The sequence below is a fragment of the Schistocerca cancellata genome, chromosome 6, assembly GCF_023864275.1.
Source record: "Schistocerca cancellata isolate TAMUIC-IGC-003103 chromosome 6, iqSchCanc2.1, whole genome shotgun sequence".
Taxonomy (NCBI): domain Eukaryota; kingdom Metazoa; phylum Arthropoda; class Insecta; order Orthoptera; family Acrididae; genus Schistocerca; species Schistocerca cancellata.
The window spans coordinates 506754956-506775193 of record NC_064631.1 but is presented as its reverse complement, the minus strand read 5'-3'; the positions used below and the strand labels follow the sequence as shown (position 1 = coordinate 506775193).

The 20238-nt window shown below is 38.5% G+C and overlaps 1 protein-coding gene across 1 annotated transcript in view; it reads left to right on the top strand.

The window, feature by feature from the left end:
• Positions 1-19740, top strand: part of LOC126088505 (eukaryotic translation initiation factor 3 subunit J) — a 75326-nt gene extending 55586 nt beyond the window's left edge. Inside the window, exons 4-7 of the mRNA XM_049906648.1 lie at positions 454-601; positions 6130-6294; positions 8149-8282; positions 18675-19740. Of these exons, the coding sequence (XP_049762605.1) occupies positions 454-601; positions 6130-6294; positions 8149-8282; positions 18675-18731 (504 nt within the window). The 3' untranslated portion in view covers positions 18732-19740. The remainder of the gene's footprint in view (positions 1-453; positions 602-6129; positions 6295-8148; positions 8283-18674) is intronic.
• The last annotated feature ends 498 nt before the right edge of the window (positions 19741-20238 follow it).

Sequence of the window (20238 nt, the reverse complement as noted above, 5' to 3'; positions counted from 1 at the left end):
ACCCCATGCGATTTCTTTCTGTGGGGTTATGTGAAAGATTCAGTGTTTAAACCTCCTCTACCAAGAAACGTGCCAGAACTGCGAGCTCACATCAACGATGCTTTCGAACTCATTGATGGGGACATGCTGCGCCGAGTGTGGGAGGAGCTTGATTATCGGCTTGATGTCTGCCGAATCACTAAAGGGGCACATATCGAACATTTGTGAATGCCTAAAAAAACTTTTTGAGTTTTTGTATGTGTGTGCAAATCATTGTGAAAATATCTCAAATAATAAAGTTATTGTAGAGCTGTGACACCGCTTCAATCATTTGTAATAACCCTGTACCTCTTCTCCCCACACTCCTCTCTTAAAAGGCCGAAGAAAACTTAAACACAAAATAGTTTATTCTCTGATGTGAGTCAAAATAATTCAAATACAAGTATACAGTCTTACTTTCAACTGTATTTTCAGCGACAACAACGTGAAGAAGCCTTGAGAAAAGCACAGGCTAAGGAGGCGCTGAATAAACCAATGACACCTGAAGAACTTCAAGCAGAAAAAAAGAGACAACAGAAACTACAAGAAGAAGCTGACTTGCTAGTGGCAATGGAGACATTCGGTAAGCAATCCTACAGCATTGCACTTCAATCCCACTTCCATATCATTCTCCCAATGTAGTGTTACTACAGTATATTGAAAACTACTACGAATATGCATTTAATGAACTGATAATATTTTAATCTAAGAAAATGAAGATGTGTAGTTGGTGTACTGCTTTGTTTTATGAACATGTTTATGTTAAAGTGGTGAAGCTGTAGAGCTTGCTATAATGTGGAATAGGGTGCAAATGTTCACAGGTAGCGGTTTGTCATTGGTGAACAGAGAAATTTTTCTGCAGCCAAGATTACTTCGTGTTTATATTTTATTTTGCAATGATCAGTTTTGACAATATCTTGCTGTCATCATTGGACCCTCAATGTACCAAAAGTAAAGAATTGCAAAGAGAATTTATCACAGTGTACAAGCCCATTGTTAATTATGAGAAGTATGTGAGCATTTGTTTACATACCTGCAGAAAATTCTTATTAACATTCATACATGGCACCCATACATAACACTTTCTATTCGAACACATAAAAAAGAATATTTAAAATATCTGGTGCGTGAACTGGGTGTCCAGGAGTGGAGGTGAAGGAGCTAGAAAGTACAGTCATATCCCAACCACATCAGAGGAGAATCTGGATTTATGGTCTGTGAGGTCACACTTTGTCACCCACAATATGGTGTGTGAATTATGGTATACCAAAATAGCACATGATTTGTGTTACTCCTATTCTCACTAGAGCCATCAGTATTTGCCTTAGGGGTGTACAGAATAAGTTTATCGGTTAGAAAATCAAATTTTGGGAAAATGCATTTTTTAAATATTTAGTCTCTGCTTCAAAATTATGTAGCGCACAGGAGAGGTATCTTTTCTTTTGGATACAGACGGTTGACTATCGATTTTGTCCAATTTGTATTGTTTGCTTTGTGAATAAATCCATTGTGTGTTGTGAAAGTCACATATGGTGAAGTCATTAAATTGTCATCCCTTCATCATACCAAGATGTAGACTGAAGGTATTTAAAAAGCGTGTAAATTGGCCAAGAAGTAAAGGGTACTCAGAAATAGTGTGATTCATCGTCTTCAGCAGTATTCGACATCCGATTAGTGTTTAATCTCTACACTGATGGTGATACATTGAGTGATGCTGCTGCCATTACAACTGAAAGTGCTTCAAAACTAGCTGGAATTGAAGAACGATACAAGAAACTAAATGCTGGAACTACAAAATACAAGATAATAGATGTTTAGAGAGCAGTGTGTGCTGCAAACAATGTGGAAAATGTAGTGTTTCACTGAAAACATACATGTAGGACTAGCTTGCGAATTAGAGTTAATGTGCAATTATTGCAAACATAGTCTTTTTTCAATTTCTTGCATGTTCCTGCAAATGCAAGTAAAGAATACAATGTAAATGCTAGACTGGTGTATTGATTACAGTCTATAAGTAATGGCTGGGCTGCAGGTGCCATGTTACGTGGCGTGCTGAACCTCCATGCTCTACCCTCAAAATTTGATAAACACATCATTACAAGAGATTTTGCTATTGAAGATGTAGCACAGGAAAATATGAAATATGCTGTTCAGGAAGCTATTCTTGAAAAAATAATAAAGGGGCTTGCTTGTCCGTAGCTTTTGAAGTGAGCTAGCAGAAGAGAGGCTACACACACAGGTGTGTGCACTGGCAAGATAGTTGATGTGGCAGAACTTTCCCCACAGCTCGTGGTCTTGCAGTCGCGTTCTTGCTTTCTAAGTACAGGGTCCCAGGTTTGATTCCCAGCAGGGTCAGGGATTTTCACCTGCCTCAAGGTGACTGTGATTGTGTTGTCCTCATCATTCATGTAGGTGTCTACACTCCTGGAAATGGAAAAAAAACACATTGACACCGGTGTGTCAGACCCACCATACTTGCTCCGGACACTGCGAGAGGGCTGTACAAGCAATGATCACACGCACGGCACAGCGGACACACCAGGAACCGCGGTGTTGGCCGTCGAATGGCACTAGCTGCGCAGCATTTGTGCACCGCCGCCGTCAGTGTCAGCCAGTTTGCCGTGGCATACGGAGCTCCATCGCAGTCTTTAACACTGGTAGCATGCCGCGACAGCGTGGACGTGAACCGTATGTGCAGTTGACGGACTTTGAGCGAGGGCGTATAGTGGGCATGCGGGAGGCCGGGTGGACGTACCGCCGAATTGCTCAACACGTGGGGCGTGAGGTCTCCACAGTACATCGATGTTGTCGCCAGTGGTCGGCGGAAGGTGCACGTGCCCGTCGACCTGGGACCGGACCGCAGCGACGCACGGATGCACGCCAAGACCGTAGGATCCTACGCAGTGCCGTAGGGGACCGCACCGCCACTTCCCAGCAAATTAGGGACACTGTTGCTCCTGGGGTATCGGCGAGGACCGAAGCTGGGCTACGGTCTCGCACACCGTTAGGCCGTCTTCCGCTCACGCCCCAACATCGTGCAGCCCGCCTCCAGTGGTGTCGCGACAGGCGTGAATGGAGGGACGAATGGAGACGTGTCGTCTTCAGCGATGAGAGTCGCTTCTGCCTTGGTGCCAATGATGGTCGTATGCGTGTTTGGCGCCGTGCAGGTGAGCGCCACAATCAGGACTGCATATGACCGAGGCACACAGGGCCAACACCCGGCATCATGGTGTGGGGAGCGATCTCCTACACTGGCCGTACACCACTGGTGATCGTCGAGGGGACACTGAATAGTGCACGGTACATCCAAACCGTCATCGAACCCATCGTTCTACCATTCCTAGACCGGCAAGGGAACTTGCTGTTCCAACAGGACAATGCACGTCCGCATGTATCCCGTGCCACCCAACGTGCTCTAGAAGGTGTAAGTCAACTACCCTGGCCAGCAAGATCTCCGGATCTGTCCCCCATTGAGCATGTTTGGGACTGGATGAAGCGTCGTCTCACGCGGTCTGCACGTCCAGCACGAACGCTGGTCCAACTGAGGCGCCAGGTGGAAATGGCATGGCAAGCCGTTCCACAGGACTACATCCAGCATCTCTACGATCGTCTCCATGGGAGAATAGCAGCCTGCATTGCTGCGAAAGGTGGATATACACTGTACTAGTGCCGACATTGTGCATGCTCTGATACCTGTGTCTATGTGTCTGTGGTTCTGTCAGTGTGATCATGTGATGTATCTGACCCCAGGAATGTGTCAATAAAGTTTCCCCTTCCTGGGACAATGAATTCACGGTGTTCTTATTTCAATTTCCAGGAGTGTAGATTGGACTGAGCAAGGGTTGGGAATTTCTATGGGTGCTGATAAGCGCGCAGTTGAGCGGCCCACAAACCGAACATCATCAGTACTTTCCAAGCATTGCAGATGCAAGGATAGAAGGGAAAGTAAACATGAAAATCATTACATGAAAAATTATTATGGTCCAATTGGTAGTATGGAATTTGCTGGAGCAAGAAGTATTTATCAACACTCAGAAAAACAGCACAACATTCAACACACAAATTTTCTTGGAGTTAGTGACTCAAAAGTGTTCAAAGAAATTGAGGAACTGAGTCCCTATGGGAACAGTGTCAGCATTTGCAAACTAGTGTGTGTTGGTCCTATTCAGAAAAGGATGAGCTCAAGACTTTGAAGACTCAAGGCTAGCATGAAGGGCAAGAAATTTGGTGATGGAAAAACTTAAGATGGGAAAACAGGCTGTCAGCCGCTGCTATAAACTATATTCAGAAGCGCTATAGTCTAGCAATTAGGCAGAATACAGCAGATGAAGAAATAATGAAAAGTGCTGTGGCTGGATTGTGGGTTGCCGCTGCCCCCCCCCCCCCCCCCTGCTACACACACACACACACATACACACACACACGCACACACACACACATGGAGAGATTCAAGGAGTGAGTATCCCCAACATGAACTGTGTCTGCATGAAGAAGGTAGTTAGTGCAAGTACTGTAGATGAGAGGTAATTTTACAATCACCGTCATCATATTCCTCCTGCCATAATTTGCGCAATAGAAACAATATTTTGAGACCTCACAGATATTAGTGGACTAAAAAAATGTCCTCATGGCTGGACTCAAAATAAAAATGAGTGTGTGAACCATGTGTTACGGAGAAGACTACCTATAACTAGGTTTTTGGGTATAAACACTCTTCATTTTGGCATTTATGATGCTTTTTCATCATTCAATCAGGACAGTATGACAAAAGTACAAAATGTTACAGAAGGTGGAGCTCTGCATAGGATTACGAAGTGCAGATGCTATGCTTTGTTTAGACATAGAACGGCTCAGGTCTTCAGGTAATGCAGTAAAAATCTACTCAAAGATGGCTAGACATCATAGGAGAGTCATCAAGTGGAAGCTGTTAGACAATTCTGATGACACTAACTATGAAGCAGGTATGCATTGAAGTAAAAACTTTGAAGCTCAGTTCCCATAACTTCAATTTTTCTTCTGCATATAATGTCCATTTTCTCTGTCTACTTACTGTAGAAAAATTAAATTCTCAGGTGTTGTTCCCTAAGGCCTTCTGATATATCTTAATTAAGAGATCTGTGAAATTATTTTGTATTAAGGGTTTTGTGTTTTATAATACTTGTTAAAATGTATAACTTTTTTAACATTTAGAAAAAATAAAATGTCTATCTTTTTCCAAAATGATTAATTCATAAAAGTAACACATACGTTTGTGTTCTGTAAAAGATCGAGAATATAGGCTCAATGACTCATGAGAAAATGTTTCTAACTTTTGGCCAATTTAACATTTTAAGCTTAGGACATCCCATACATATCTATGTGTAGAAATCAAGTACTCTGTCCATCGTTTGTATATTTGGGATCTCATGTTGTACTGATTGTCCAGTATAGTTTTTGTAAGAATGTCAGTAATTCTGTAAGAATTAATTACCCTGACTATAAGACTGTCAAGTATTGACATAGCACGTACGCACCACCTGTTGACCATTTATGGAACAGCTTGCTCTACCATAGGCTGCTTGCCCACTCAGTTTATCCTGTGATGTGCTTTGGTGATGACTGCACTTTCTATTTTGTTGACCTCTGCTCCTGGGCATGTAGTTGGCACAATGGATTTTTTTATATTTTCTCTTTTGTGTTGGACAAGCCAATGTGGTGTCTTTTCCTGTATATGGAAAGTGTTCTCATTGTAATCTTTTTGTAAATGCATGTTAATAAGAATTCTCTGAAGATATGTAGACAAGTGCTTATGTACTTCTTATCACTGATAATTTATTTGTACAAAGCGGTAAATTCTTTTTGTAATGGCTTGACTATCAGTATGTTGTAGATCTGACGATGACAGCAATATACTGCCAAAATCGCTCATTGCAAAACAAAATAAAAAATACCGACCTATCTTGGTTGCAGGAGATTTTTGTATTCACATGTGAAAGGTGTTAGTAGGTTTACACATAAGATACATTTTCTCTGTGAAAAAACGTAACTGTATTTTTCATGTTATAAGTTTGTGGGCTTTATGCCTTTGCAGTATTGTTAATAGTTGTATTCTGATACTGTATTTACTTTCAGGTGTTAAAGAAACTGTATCAACTGGAATAGATGGAATGAATCCAGACAGCAAAGAGGAATTTGACCAATTCAGAGAAGCTCTCTGTAAAAAGATTAATCATTATTCAAAGTCTCCTCATTTTCCTGAATTTGCTGAGGAACTAATTAGGAATATATGTGTGAATTGTAAGTGAAAGACTAAATGATCTAACAAACATTTTCCAGTTTGAAAATGAATTTTATGTTTTTGATAAATTTTGTTTGTGCAGTATAAGTTACTGAACATGTTACCATGTGGCAGCAGGAGAGATCACAAATACAGGTTAAAGAAATGTGCAACCTTTCGTAACCTGTGGTTCCATCTTCTGGCAGAAGTGTTGAACGGGAAGGAAGAGGTATGAAGGAAAAGGACTTGCAAGGATTAGGAAATGGGGAGAGTTTGGAAAAGTCATCCAGAATACCAAGTCAGGGGAGACTTACCAGACAGAATGAGAAACGTGTATCTCATCCTGTGGGGTGGCTAGAGGACAAATGTAAGGATGAAGAGGCTTTTCTCACTAGGGGTAAGATAGATACTGCCTAATAATAAGTCACAGCTGCAAAATACTAACGCGAATTCTTTACAGACGAATGAAAAAACTAGTAGAAGCAGACCTCGGGGAAGATCAGTTTGGATTCCGTAGAAATGTTGGAACACGTGAGGAGGCAACATTGAGCCTACAACTTATCTTAGAAGCTAGATTAAGGAAAGGCAAACCTACATTTCTTGCATTTGTAGACTTCGAGAAAGCTTTTGACAATGTTGACTGGAATACTCTCTTTCAAATTCTGAAGGTGGCAGGGGTAAAATACAGGGAGCGAAAGGCTATTTACAATTTGTACAGAAACCAGATGGCAGTTATTAGAGTCGAGGGACATGAAAGGGAAGCAGTGGTTGGGAAGGAAGTGAGACAGGGTTGTAGTCTCACCCCGATGTTATTCAATCTGTATATTGAGCAAGCAGTGAAGGAAACAAAAGAAAAATTCGGAGTAGGTATTAAAATCCATGGAGAAGAAATAAAAATGTTGAGGTTCGCCGATGACATTGTAATTCTGTCAGAGACAGCAAAGGACTAGGAAGAGCAGTTGAACGGAATGGACAGTGTCTTGAAAGGAGGTTATAAGATGAACATCAACAAAAGCAAAACGAGGATAATGGAATGTGGTCGAATTAAGTCGGGTGGTGCTGAGGGAATTAGATTAGGAAATGAGACACTTAAAGTAGTAAAGGAGTTTTGCTATTTGGGGAGCAAAATAACTGATGATGGTCGAAGTAGAGAGGATATAAAATGTAGACTGGCAATGGCAAGGAAAGCGTTTCTGAAGAAGAGAAATTTGTTAACATCGAGTATAGATTTAAGTGTCAGGAAGTTGTTTCTGAAAGTATTTGTATGGAGTGTAGCCATGTATGGAAGTGAAGTATGGACGATAAATAGATTGGACAAAAGGAGAATAGAAGCTTTCGAAATGTGGTGCTATAGAAGAATGCTGAAGATTAGATGGGTAGATCACATAACTAATGAGGAGGTATTGAATAAAATTGGGGAGAAGAGTAGTTTGTGGCACAATTTGACAAGAAGAAGGGACCCGTTGGTAGGACATGTTCTGAGGCATCGAGGGATCACAAATTTAGCATTGGAGGGCAGCGTGGAGGGTAAAAATCGTAGACGGAGACCAAGAGATGAATACACTAACCATATTCAGAAGGATGTAGGTTGCAGTAAGTACTGGGAGGTGAAGAAGCTTGCACAGGATAGAGTAGCATGGAGAGCTGCATCAAACCAGTCTCAGGACTGAAGACAACAACAACAAGAAATATTGATAGTATTTCAGCTAAAACAGATTCTGGGCTGGTGTCAATTATTGTTAAAATTTTGTTGGGCATAAATTGTACTGTAAATCATAATGCAAAGTATGTAATTGCATCTTGGCATGAGCTTAGCTTTATTGCTTAATCTCTTGTTTGGATATCACATGAATTTAATATTTTGTTTTTAACAGTGTCCAGCACAGATCTTAAGAAACTGAAAAACACTATAGAAAACATGTTCTTGGAAAAATCAAAGATAGAAAAAGGTGACAAAGCCAAAAAGAAGGGCAAAGGAAAGGCAAAACTCAGAGTTGAGGGTGACAATGTAAGTTTTGCATATGTTTGTACATTCTTTACAGCTTTTTGCTCCATTATGTGGTTTTGTGTTGTAAACATTTTGATAATGTAGCATTAAAAATGCAGAAGGTCTTGCTCTGTATAATATTTTCGTTTTGTGAAAATGTATCAGCTGAAGTTAAATATAGAGCCCTGTATCATTAAATCATCACATTCATAATTCTTTCATTTTATAATTGCATACATCCAGTAAATGAGTAATGCAGTTTTTGTCACTGGATAATTTTAATATTTTCAGAGATGTGCAATTTCAGGTTGTTGGATTGATATAAGTAAAATTAGTGAAATTTTAGCTGTTTTAACTTCCACTCTATTTACAGGAATGCAGGTCAGATGAAAAAAAGGTAATGAAATATTGAAAAAAAGTGTTTTCTATAGAGCATTAGGTACTTCAAGTTAGGAAATGGGCAATGGAAGTCTATTCTGCTTCTTTCATTACATCCTATGTTGCACCATGGATAGCCGCTTCATGGATTGCATTATCTACTTTTCTTTCCAGAATCTCCTCATTCTTTCTGTTCTCCTCTTCCAACTTGCTTCTGAGAGCTTCTGTAGCGTTTCTTCTTTCCTGCTCCACTGGTGGCACACTGTTTTTTTCCTGTATCCTTCTCTATCGTTGATCTATGACACCTTGGTTGATGTGTACTTGCTTCTCCAGTTTTCCTTCCCTTCCACCTTGCTCCTCAATTCTGATCAGTTCTTCCTTAAACAGGGTGTATATGACCCGGGAGATCCGGGAAAAAACGCGGGGGTTCTTTCATCCAGGAGAAAACCTGGGAATTTTGTTGAAATCCAGGAATTTACCATTGTTTTAGTTTTCAGTTAAATTTTTGAAATTTTGGCTGGTAAGAACTGTTACTCTAACAAAGAATAGTGCTGTATCCCGTTACCACAGCATAATACTGCAGCAATAAAACATGAACAAGAGAAATTATGAAAATAAAACTTCAGTTGCAAAGGAAATATGCCACATACAACAACAAAACACAGTGCTCATACAAGTGTCTGCCACCAACAAAATATGTCAAAGGTTGTAGGAAGACTGTGCAATGCTTCATAATTGCCTCCGATGAACGTGACATCACAACTGTTTACATCACATTTGTTTGAGCAGTTGTGAGCGGGCGCATGAGCATTTGTCACGTATGAGTAGTACCTTCACCCACTTCTGGCCACTGAAGTGTGGCTGGGCCATGTCCTATGTGAACGACAGAAGCGAGCGACAGCGAGCAACTTCAGGATACACAACACTCCAGCGACAAGCAGCAGCATCGGGCGAAAAGCTTGGGTGTCCTGCGTGCACGCGACCATATCGTGCTACAAGATGGCAGCTTAGAGTCAACCAGTTGTTTCTATAAAACGGCCTCCCTATCCTGTAGAATACTGCAGCTGGAGAGTAAGGCCACAGAATTAGGTTTACTTAAGAAAATAAAGCGAAAAGGAAAGCTGTGCATGAAATTTACAAAGGGAGGAACCTCCATGGAGAATTTCATAAATATCATCAACTATGAAGATCACCAGACAAATTCTTAGAATACATGTGAATGAGCAGAGGAGCATTCGACTATCTCATCAATAAATTAAATATGAATGTTTTTTTACATGATCAAGAACTTTTAACAGCCAATAAATGCGGAGGAATGATATTACATGACTAACTACGCTAAATGCAAAGAAAGATAAGTACACAGATTGATACCAGCAAATGAAAGCTAGCTGTGGTGTAGGGGTAGCGTTTACAGTTCGTGATTTCGTGGTAGGAAAAGGTCTGGGATTTGATTCCGAGACATTCTTGTATTATTACTGACTAAGTTACACTTCTGTATACTAAGTTTTATGCATACTGTGTACAATGCATCGATAAGTATATTTTTAAGGGCTTGCCAAAAACCTTGATCTTCACACCTATTCCAGTATGTCACACACATGAAATTTTACAGATATTTGATGTTGCGAACGTAATTCAACAGCAGTCAGTGTTAAGGCCAAGTGTTTCAATTACTCTAAATAGTCTGTAAAAGTAAAGCTTAAAAATTTTTTGAAAAGAAAGTGAAACGTTTTGTGTAATGATTTGTCTAAAAGTATAAATAAAAAATATCAGTGAACCGTTTGGTGCACCTCATTTTCTGTTCATGATTTCGAGCATCATTCAGAGGCACGTAGAATGTTTCTATGATGTACTTATTTCTTTTACACAAATCACGTCATAAAATATTTGACTGATTTCTTTCATTTCTTAATTTCAAGTTTTCTTCAGAAAGCATGATCTTACTGACTGCTTGTTTGCCTTCCTCACGTACTTTATTCGAAGGAAGCCTTTTTGACATTTAAATACCACACCAATGTGTCTTTTTAAGTACAAAATAACTAGGTCTTGAACAGGTGAAATTTTCATTTACGTAGCTTGGCAGCAGATTTTCATGAAATATTTCATTTTTTCCTCAGCTTATTAATTATATTTTCGTTAATTACCCTGATTATTTTCAAGCAGTTAAATATTTTCATGCCAAACTAGACATCATGCTGGTCACTTTCATACCCCGTTTACCTGTTTCTCTCCCGTTGTTTGGCTATGTGAAAATTTGGACAAAACCTCATGGTTTAATTTATAGAGTCTTGCTTTCATTTTGCTCACATGTTTACAAAAACGTATTGAGTGTTGAATCATATGATAAAATAGTCCTTTCTGCGTGCTGTCATTTCCAAAATTCATTGTTTCGATATCTTGAACCTTTTATGAGATACGATGATTTTTATGACCACTTGTTTCCTGAAGTGCAGGAAAGGTTCGGACGCACTGCAAGCGACCCATCTGCGGATATAACAACCAATATCTCAAGAATGAAAAGAGATATCATTCCAGTCTCAATTTAAATACAATTTAGATATACTGGTTACATTTAATGCGCAATAATGCATGGCCTTAAGTGAACAATGTGGAAAGTCTACACAATGTGATTTTACCTCTGCAAATTCTTAAAAATTTTCGTCCAGCCATGTACTCAATTTCGTGCAGCACAGCAACTATGATGAATAACGAAAATAAATTCAGACATTTATTGTTTAAAGATATCAAGCTATAGGTTTCGGAAGAATAAAATTTTTTCACCGAATAGTTTTCGTAAAATCGGATGTTAAGTATTTCATAGCTGCCATCGCGTCCGCTCCACTGCTTTGCCGAGAAGACTCGTGGCTGTCGTGCTTGCTGCAGCAACAAGATTCAAACATGTTTGAATTCAAACGTCACCAGTTGCAGCGGGAGACATGTTGCTCACATAGGACACTTGCGTAATTACACGTGCAGTTGTGTTTTGTCGCCTGAAGCTGTTGCGTGCTGTTTCTCACGTAGGACATGGCCTAAAGCTGTATAAGCAGTAGCAGCAAGAAGCCAGATGCTACACATTATAATTTTACTGGCACGCCCAAGCTGACAGATTCACGCATGTGCACCAAGCCCGGAACTAGAGGTCTTGGAGGGGGGGTGGGTGGGTGGAGGGGCAAACCTGGACATCTGCTCCAGGCGGCAAGGGGGGGGGGGGGGGGGGGCAAATTCATATTCTTGAGGGGAAAAGCCTTGTTTCACAAAGCGTCTTGCATCCAACGCATATTGGTCTATGGATTATTCATATGATTTTGAAACACATCGCTGTTGATTTCTTAGCATTTTTTAACGTATTCCAAGTTGATTTCTGAATGAATCATAAGTTGATTTTGGAATGCATGCATAGTGTATGTGATGTCTCTGCCAGAGGAATCTTGGTCGCATCTAGAAATAAAATTTCTTGCAGACAAAAGGGGACAGATCTATATGAGCCGAGTGGAATAAAGCCAAACGGGTGAATGCGAATCGCTGTTTGTTATGTGATTGATAAGGTTTGCGAATGGTCAGCTTTGTTATAATTACTAGCAAAATCCATAGATTTAGACCACCAGAGTGCAAATAAACGACAAACAGGAATAACAGTTAAGAAAGATTAAATATTATCTACTCGGTGTATCCAAGAAAATGAAATTTTGACAGAAAAGTCCCCAGCTAACAGCTGCTAAGTTCAATTCTGAGATTAGTGCGGAAAACACATTGTATGGACACATAATAAAGCCTAACCAGAGAATAAACTGGTGATTGTGGCAGGGTTAGTGAAGTTAACCTGAGAATTAGTCTTAACACTGGCAGGAATAGTTACAGAATTAGTGATGACAAGATTGTTCGTTGGAACAAGGAAGGAGAAGAAATGGGGACATCACACAAATTATGGAAGAATATGACACTTACAAATTTACACAAAAATTTCATACTACTACATTTCTGTCTCATGCTTGAGAAGCTGGAGCGTATAAACGACATTTGAAACTATTTCCTAACATAAAGCTTTTTGTTATTAGTAGGCCTAATTGGCATATGGTATTGATACTTTTAGAATTACATTCTGTCGAGCTATAAAAATGACCATTTGTGCCAAAACAGTCTTGTTTATTTGGTGTGTGTTAGAACTGCTGCAACGTTAGACAGGACTATTTCATTTCATCTAGCAGACAGTGACAAAATAGACATAATCAGATTGAGGAATCACACCAGTCTTGCGTACTATTTGTATTTATTTATTTATTTTAGAGGCGTAGGGCGACTTGGAGCAGGAGAGACATCACAGGACATTTTATTTCCCACTGTTGTGAATATAGTTTGATGACGTCCATTACAAAATATACACGTTTGAATTCCACAGAGCGAAATACAGTGACATGCGATAGTAGAATGCTGTGTGAGGAGGCATGGTACTGCACTTTGGCATGCTGAAGACCAAATATTGTGTCTTACATTTCCTCAAACATCAGTGTTTTATGCATCAGACTGTTCAGAAAGATATGCGCTACAATATGAACATTTTTTGAAAAGTTAATTTTTTTTAAAATTTTTGGCATTCTATCTCAAACGCTTGGGGCAGGGGTTCGGAAATATCGTAGATCTGAGGCAGATGCGCAGAGCAGTCTGAGTTGTATTGCGGAGGTGGGTAGTCTTCGCGTGACCCGTGTTTACGTTTAGTGATTTTGCCGTTTCCTCTTCGTTTACTGCTCTCACATCAAATGAAAACAAAACAGATTTCTGTGACCAGGAGCTATCAAGTGAATTAAAATACATTCACGTAATTACGAAGAGCTAGAATGTTGCTAGTTTCAGGCCATATTTTATTTCCACATTTCTGACAGTCGAGCATTAATCGCCTTGCAGAACAATGTAGTTATTATTGTCTGTTTGCTAAAGAGATTTGGCTTTTATTAATCTTTTCTGCTGAGGCAGTTGATTTATTTGAAACGAAGTGTTTAATTCCACGCTACTGGCTAGTTTCAACTGTTTGCTGCATTTCATGTGCACATTTTCATGTTCTAGCACATATGGCATTATGCCATAATAAAAAACCAAACATGAGATAATACAGTACTGGTAGTCCAAGAAAACTTACACTGAAAAGCTTAATGTCAGTTCGAGGCCTACTTCATTGGGAATCTGGACATGCGAATGTGCACCATAAGCCGAATCACGCATTGTAATATGGTTCACGAAATTACAATGCTCTTGGAGTATCCTCTGATGTCTTGTTTCTTTTATGATACAATGGCTTACACGTACGAACATATGGTCTTCCTATGTCATCGTAGCTGCGCAAGAACGGTGACGCCTGTTATCTGGCGCTCTCTGGCAACTGCTGAAACTGATTTCTTAAATCACGGAGCGTTTGACTCTCATTTAAAAAAATCAACTCTTTGACGAAGAGCTGTTTAGAAGAATTTTGAGCCCAGAAGATTACTTTTGTGTGATGTATCTTAAAAGTGTAACACATGCAAAAGAGATCATCATTATATGTGAAAGCTTAGCTTCTCTTGGAGATTCTTAATCTATAGGCAATGGAGAGCGGGTGTGGTAATTATGATGATAAATAATCACTTGCACTGCCGTCACTTACTATGAATACTTTTATTCTCGCAGCGTATACACAATGTGTGTAGAATAGAGCATGTACTACAGAGAACTGATCTGGTAAAGATAAAGTTGCTCTCGCTGCTGTAGGGCAGCAGTATTATTGTGGGGTGAGCCAGTGGTTCTACGTCTCCACAAATCTGAGAGACCAATATTATATATGAAAACTTTGCTTTTATTGTAGCAACACTGTATATTAATTTAAACCATTCTCTTTTCCTATTTGTGTATTTGCACCACTTAACAGCGATGTTCTTGTTGGCTGACTACATCACGTTTCCTATGCTCTGAATATCCGCTGCCATCGGATGGCGAGATCACGTGACATGAGCTGTGACTGGCTTACAAAAGCCCATTGCATTCTCGATTTCAATGCTTTGGAAAGTAACATGCAGTATTTGGTGGAATTCGCATTTATACTTTCGTAATACGGAAATATGCAGTGTACATGTTGGTACACATCAAAGATATTTCCAAAATGTGTCTCCCCCCCCCATTTTTCTATACTGCTGAGAAATTCTACGCCAGTGTATAAAACCATAGCCATTCAAAGGATTTATTTCTTTTATAGTTCCGAGGAAAAGTATACTGCCACATAACACAGAAAAAATGTATTTTCAAATGCGAGAAAATTAATTTTTACCAGGAAATCTGTTGGTAATCCGGGAATTTTTTATCCTTGTCCGCTTATACACCTTATACACCCTATTAAATCAACAACCCTGATTCTTGTCTTTCCTCTTGCCCACTGGTTGTTCCCCATATACAGCGATATCCTTTCTGATCCCATGTCCCACATATCTTGGTCTTTTCTATCTAATCTCCCTTGATATTGTCCTCGTGCTACTGAACAGTTATCTTCTGCATATGTGTGTCCATCTCTAACCACTCCACTTAGGATTCCTGTGTGATTTGCTAGAAAGTACTGTCTCCTAAATAATTTGTTTTGTTTTATTGTGTTTATGTTCACGTCTTTGAATTTTACCAAACATATAACATGCAATATCTCAAAAACTGTCTTGTGGGTTAGCGGTTTCTTCTGCCAATCCCTTCAAATATCTCTGTTCATGCTGAAGGCTGGACTCATCTTCTTCGTATTTCCTATTATTCCCTCATTGCTACTATTTCTTATTGTTACATATTTCTCAGCTTTTTAAAATTTTCCAGCTTTTGCATAGTGTCTTCTGATGTTTCCTGATCACCTGTGATATTCACTGTCATTGTCTTCTTGTCAGTCCTATCTTTCTGTCTATCTTAACCCTTTAGCTGCACACACACACCATTTGGTTTTCCTACAGTGATTTGGACATCTGTACTTCAATACCTTCAGTCATTCATAAGAAATTATGATTGTTATGACCACATGATTCATGATGCCCAAGGATGTAAATGGCTGCATCGTGCGGAACTGTCCACGGATATAAATTCCAATAACTCAAAATGAAATGAGCAGTCGCTCTGTTCTCAGTTTTAAACTGCAATGTATGAGCCAAAATCAATCATTAACAAAGTTTACCAATGCCTCTTTACCTCTGCAAAATCTTAAAAATTTTGTGCAATGTTTTACTTAATTTTAAGCAGCATAGTAAGTGTGATGAATAACAGAAAGTAGGCAGTTCTTTGTTGAGTGAAGATATCAGACTGTAAGAAGTGCAAAAATCAAATTTTTTAACCTAATGATTTTTGAAAAATTGGATGATAAGTATTTCATATCAGCTGGGCTGCCCTTGCTTGGTGGTCCGGCTTGGTCCCTTCCCTCCCCATCTTTTTAATGTTTTTATTCTTTTACATCTGTTTACTGTCTCGTTTGTAGTTCTCATTCCTGATATTTTATCAACTTGTCCGCATTGCTAGTTTTTGTGTTGTAATTGGGGGGTGGGGGGGTGAAAAACACTGGTTGGATACAGAGGATGTCTCTCCATTGCATAACATGTCCTGGGTGCTTCCAGCTGCTTTCTGAGTGGAACAACTCACCCTCTGATCCTTCTCTCACTTCCACTTGCGCTCCTATGTCTTGGTTTTATTGATTTTATTCTCAGTTCAGTTTCAATAGGGTTCATTAAGGTTTGTCTTTTCTTTGTGAGGAATCTTCCCAGGGCTTGATATACATTGTATGGAGAGACTGATGACCTCGCAGTTTGGTTACTTTACAACCCCACCAGTCCAGTCTGTTCAATCAACTCTTGAACTATTCCATTTGCTTTGGTGACAGGAGCGTCTTGTTTTCAACAAAGAAGCTTTCTGTATTGTAGCAATTTAACTACAGGTTATGAACTGTTTTCATATTGCAAATGTTATTTATTTGATGACAAGTTTTATTGACCTTTTCAGTGTTATCTTTTCTTACTAGTATGTATTCTTGAGGCACTCCATTTCTAAAATATTGTGTTATGCATTCAAAAGTCATTAACAATACCTAAGGATAGGAAATTTGTGGTTTTTAGTGATGTAATGCGAAATTGGCAGTTTCCTATATTCATATGTAAAAATATTGTAAATGTAAAGGTGACAGTTCGCTAATATTGGTAAGTGATAGTGATGTCAAATGAAAATATCATACTTCGAGTGATCTCCTTTCCAGTCACATTCCCAACACTTGCACAACTTATTATACAGCAAAGGAATGTATTTATTTGTTCTGTTTACTTATTTATTTTTTGAGATGTTTAATGTGGTTCATCAGCTAAACTACAAATTTTGTAATATGCAAGTTTAAATATGGAAAACTTAAAGTATGGTTCTTCAGTTGTGCAAATGAATAAATCATGCTTGTGCAATTTGACATGTTGCCCGATTACGTCACAACCTAAAATAGGCCCCAGTCTTTGTAATAGACCGTCTTGTCACCACAAACCTCATTCACGAAATGGCAATATTGAATAAATATTGAAATAAATAGTCTCACTGTTCTGGTTTACCGACATAAACTTGTTTGCATGATGCCACATGCCCTATGCTCTGGTTAAGGGATAGAACCAAACTGAGCAGGCACCGTGTTGATTTATATATTTGTGCAGATAAAGTGCCATATTTTACGATTTTTCAGATTTATTCTTGCATACTACAAAACTGTGCAGCTTAATTGACATACCGTGGTAAAGATCTCCCCAAACCATGTTATCTTTGATACAGTTTGTTGCACAAAGATACTGAGAAATCTGCCATTGTTGGATAAAATCATTACTTGCATTCCACGTGAAAAGTAAAGATTGCTATGAGTTTTTGGTGATTAAACCAGCAAGCTTTTGAGAAATATAATGGGATGAATACTTCAGGCAGAGGTGAAGGGATCTTTGAAAAATATTGAGTTGGACGTTGAGCCAAAGGCCGTTAGTCTTCCATTTCCAATTTTAAACTCTGGCTAACTGTTTTCAAGCTGTACAAAGTGTTGACAGATCAGGGATAAAAGTCTTGGAAGAGAAGTTTGAAGTTATGACAATGTGTTCCTTTGGAAATCATTCAGCAGTACATGGTGACAAAGTTATTTTAATTTTATTTATTAAATTTAATGTGTTTAATGTAAATCATTTCTTTTCTAATAAATTTTATCTGTAATGTCTATGAATATTATGTAACTGATGAGTATATTTTCGTTTTCAACACAACATTTAAGGAGGGTGTGATACTTACAAAATGAGCCATAAAGTAAAACAATTTTTTCCTGTCCCTGACAATATCCTATCCTCTATCCCTTAGATTGCTGCCCTGCATTTTCTCACCCTTCAATTCTAACTCACCTACTTACGCACAGGGGTCAGTCTGTGATTCTGAACATTTATTTTTCTCATTGGTGAGAGTCATGGATTACCTCTGTCTTCGTCACAACCTCTTTCTTTTTTTTTAAATGGCAGTATTCTATCAGTTACCTCTAATAGCATATAATTGCTGGCCATTGTCTATTGCAACAACAGCATAGTCTCTAATGTGAAGAGCTACATCTGTTTCTGCGTCATCATCTCAGAGCGTTCTCCTTTAATATCAGAAAATTGTTATTTTAGTTGTAATAGGGACTTTATTTTTTTGCATCAGTGCATACATGGCCACTGCATCCTACAAACTACTATTAACTTTGTGATAGACATGAAGAACAAGTGTCACACTGGTGATCTGAATAAATAAATATTTGCACGATCCAAAGGTTTGTTTAATATAATTGCTTAGCTTATAAACTTAATTTCAGCTTAATCTCTCCCCCTCTTACCACTCCCTCCCTCCCCTCCCCTCCCCCACCCTCCCCTATCACTCTCTCTTCTCCTCCCCCCCCCCCCCCCCCCCACACACACACACACAAGAGATAATTGAATTGAACTTAACAATTTCTGAATGATTTATAAACTTGTTTTGTCATGGCCATTGTGTAATTTGTATATACACTTTGTGTTTCAGACAATTGTGAATGAATATTCAGCCTATGCAGATTACGATTATGATGATTTCATATAATGTGAATGTCACTTTGAAGTCATTACCTATGAAGTGACTTTGACAATTGTGGGACAGTAAAGGAATAGGAATCATGAACAAATGTGTTTTCTACAGTTGGTGAAACTGATATTGTGGGTGTAGGTTATTCCCTGCATGTTGATATTTATTATTCTAACAGGAGTCGCATTTTTCTGAGCTTTCTTTTTAACCTCTGGATGAAATTTGACAGAATAAACAATTTTGCATGACTAAGAATACAGATGCTGTGCTCTGAAAGCAATGAAAGTACAGAAATTATTTGTGATATGTAATTAGTCATTTATAAACAAAAATTATTAAATGAATAGAAGATAAGTTTTATTATCAGGTATTTCCAAAAGAACTGTGGACAATGTGATTACAATTTTTTACTTCCGTTACACTTGTTTATTGTGATTGGACGATGTGACTATCTTTACCCTTGGCAACTTCGGTTTCTCTCGTTTAGTTGCTATATGTTGCTACTAAGAGTATGAAATTATATACCATTGTTTTTGTTATTAAATATTTAACAGTGATATAATGGACATTGATACAAAGCCACATCAAAAGCGTTATTTTGTAAATGTCATTGTCTCCTAACACTGTCTTCCTTCCACCAGCACCTGACATTGTCAGTTGAATATTGTGAATTATTATTTGTAAATTATTGCATTTGTGCAATAGAATGAACTTCTTGCGAGTGTGTTACATTTTTTAATGTACTGTGTAAGTGTGTGCTTTTTCAAGTTTAGACTTAAGTTTTGAGTTAGTAAAGTGTCGTCAATTGAAGGATCTCTTGTACTATAATTTCTTGCTAATGTTTTCGCAGCTGCTAGTTGCTGAGACTTCTCGTAGACAAAAAAATTATTGTGAAAGGCCTATTTCATTGCTTAAAGAGCACTCACTCCTTCTTGGGTGAACTTGTTAATTTCCATCTTTGTTTGCCATCTAAAGTTGTGAATGTGTTAAGTTTACAATAAACATATTTTGGTATTGTTTAACAGAACATTATTAAATAACTGAACTTGGTTGCAAAGTGTACATATTTCTTTTGTTCCCAATACTAGTTTAACAACTTAAAAATACAGTAGTGGTCCACATTCTGCGCCAGCTGACTTGCAAGCAAGCTACTTTTATTCAGATATGGTTAATCATCAGTTTTACTACTTTATGCTCTCGACTGAGTTGTGTACTGTGCTCTGTGTTAAGGTAATTTATCACCCAGAAAGAAATAGGAAAATACAAATACTATACTTTTTACAGCTGATATGTTCACAACATATAAATCATAGGTTACTGACAAATACTTTGTGTCGGGAATTCTGTTGATGGGTTTCCCATGAAGGAGTGTGGATATTAGTAATCAGAAATTAACTGAAAATTTTTCTCATGTTATTTGAGTGCAGTCGCAGTATAAATTTGCTTTCTACTAGAATCATACACACTAGCTGTAACAAGTAAGAGACGTTGGTGATTGAATCAATAAAATATTAATAGTTTGCTG